This window comes from Hordeum vulgare, chromosome 5H, assembly GCF_904849725.1.
Source record: "Hordeum vulgare subsp. vulgare chromosome 5H, MorexV3_pseudomolecules_assembly, whole genome shotgun sequence".
Classification (NCBI taxonomy): Eukaryota; Viridiplantae; Streptophyta; class Magnoliopsida; order Poales; family Poaceae; genus Hordeum; species Hordeum vulgare.
This window is the reverse complement of record NC_058522.1, coordinates 266,821,894-266,824,364: the sequence shown is the minus strand read 5'-3', so window position 1 is coordinate 266,824,364 and position 2,471 is coordinate 266,821,894. Positions and strand designations below refer to the sequence as shown.

Genomic DNA, 2,471 nt, shown 5'->3' with positions numbered 1-2,471 from the left:
AGAAATAAGCTAAACAATACCACGGTCTAGGATACCAGTATCTTGCTTTTGACCGGTTTCTTGGCCCAGCAGCAGTAGCCACCTTGTCCGTGAGCAGGCAGGGCGAGGAGAGAAGGGAGGGAGGCTGAGAAAAGCCACCGTGCTGCTGCGCCTGCTCTGTTCATTGTGTGTGTCCTGCACGCACCACTGCTCACTTTCCATTCCAAGGCTGCAATTTGGGTATCGCCTTCTGTCGCGTGCGCCACCATGCTGTACTGCAAACCAGATATGGACAACGGAGTAAAAGAAAGTTACCACTGTACATTGCATTGCATCAACAAACACGACAGAAGGATAACAATTCATCATAGCCGCCACTTTATTTCTGCTGGTAGTAGTAGTACAAGATGATACACCGAGGGAACCGCCATAGTTTCTTCAAAAAAGACTGTAATCCCACTCTACCAGTACTACACCAAAACTGCATGCATCCCTTATTAGTCATATCTTATTCCTTGTTATTTCTGCATGACGCGACAAAACAACACAAAACATGATCTGCTGCTAGCTACTGCACTGGTTTGTTCGCCATCATCTCGTCTCGCTCAGTAAGTCCACTCCTGGGGCAGCGCCAGTAATGCTGCGCTTTCCTTTTCCTTCTGCGTCGCCTTCGTTGCCTCCTCTTCGTCTCCGCGTTGCTGCTGCTGCACTGGCTGGTGCTGCCCCTGGAGCAACTCCTTTGGTGGCTTCCTGCCTGCGTGCGTACATAATAAGAACAAATAAAATGGCCATAAGCAATCTTTTGTGGCTGTGGAAAGAAACGGAAATCGAACAGGTAAAGATCGATGTAAGTGTCAGGGTGCCCAGAGACCAGGGCCCGGCTGGGTACTTTTATGGCAACAGATTTACTCCTACACGGGGCAGAGCGCGCTGCCCAAAACGCAGGGTTCCTGCATTGCAGAGATCCATTTCTGTTGTCCATGGCATGGCATGGCATAGCATGGCATCCGATGGAACAGTCGAGTCGCATGTGGATGTGGGCTCTATCTATCATCAGGTGGTAACGGGCAATTTATCATTCATTCATGGGTAATATTGCAGCGTATCCACGGGGTAATCAGCGTGTTCAATTCCACGAATTAATGCCTCGCACTGCTCGAAAAGTAGTCCTCATAGTACTTCATGCCTAGGAAAACATCAATGACTGATTATTATTTTTAGAAACACATCAATAACTGATGAAGCATGCGCAGTAGAGTACGTTCACGCGAATGCAGCGAAGATTTGGTATTCCTGACCAAGCACCCAAGAGGCCCAAAGCCCAACACGAGATCCATGCAAAACCCAGACCGCAGCAGTAGTAACGCAGCACGGAGCACAAGAAAACAAGAGACGGCGGCCTCACCTTTCGCCGGAGATTTGGCCGCAGCCTTGTGCTGGTACTGGTACGCCTGGGCGCGCGGGAGGAACACGCCGGTACCACCGGTACCGCCGAGACGCCGCTTGGTCGGCGGTGGGCCGTGGGAGGGGCGCAGCGGAGCATTCCTTGGGCCCAGGAAACGGGCGCTGCCGCCGCCGTTGGCGAAATTGGTCGGGACCTGCAAGGAAAGCAATCAGCGTCAAAAAAGGGTGCACAGATCGAACTCACAAGCCAACAAGGGGAAAACGAAAAAACAAAAAAAAAGGTAGGGATTGAAAGAAGGGAGGAGCAGCGACAGAGGCCGCGTCCGCTCACCTGCCACAGCGGCGGTGAGTAGGGCAAGGCCGGCCACGGCGCCGGCACGCCACCACCATTGCTCCCGCCGCCGTACACCACCGGAGCCGTCCCTCCCGGTGCCGAGACCTGCAAACAGCCACGCACGCACGCCACCTCGATCAGTTAACCAAGCATATACATACAACCAGCCAAAACCCCGAATGTTTCCTGCCCTCCGAGAAAGCGCCTACAAACCTGCGGCGCGTGGGGGCGGTGGTAAGGGGCCGGTGGCGGCGGCGGAGGCGGGCGCGCAAGTCCCTCCTTGCTGACGAGGATGCCCGTGAGGTGCACCGCGACGTCCTCGACGGCGGCGGCGGATGGCGGGGCGGCGTCGGCGATGCCAATATCGGCGAAAATCTCCCGCGGCAGCCAGCGGAGCTCGTCCATGTCGGGCGCGTAGCAGTCGGCCATGGGAGATTGGGAGGAGGCGGGACGAGCACGCGGGCTTGGGGAGTGGGGGAATGGGGGCCGGGAGAGCGGAGAGCGGAGAGCGGAGAGCGAGGAGGAGGCGGCTCCGAGGCGTCGTGGGGGTGTGCATTTATAGTTGGGAACTGGAGATTGAGATTTTTCCGCCCCATTTCTTTCCTTTTTTTTCTCTTTTCTAGAACCCTTATTTTGCTCCCCCTCTTTCTAAGAGATACGATTGTACAGTTAATATACAATTATTACTTGGTGTTTGTTTTGATGTAGAGTACTTATTGGCGATATGATTGTATCTTTGTGGAAAATTTAATGG

General features: G+C 54.1%; 1 protein-coding gene across 1 annotated transcript; it reads right to left on the bottom strand.

Moving 5' to 3' along the window:
• Positions 1-340: 340 nt before the first annotated feature.
• On the bottom strand, positions 341-2,244 carry LOC123395451 (E3 ubiquitin-protein ligase Hakai-like). The gene is made up of 4 exons (XM_045090454.1): positions 1,931-2,244; positions 1,715-1,822; positions 1,385-1,577; positions 341-733 (listed from the first exon to the last, which is right to left on the bottom strand). The coding sequence occupies exons 1-4, from the start codon at positions 2,144-2,146 to the stop codon at positions 585-587; spliced, it is 666 nt and encodes a 221-aa protein (XP_044946389.1). The 5' UTR covers positions 2,147-2,244; the 3' UTR covers positions 341-584.
• Between the last annotated feature and the right edge of the window lie 227 nt (positions 2,245-2,471).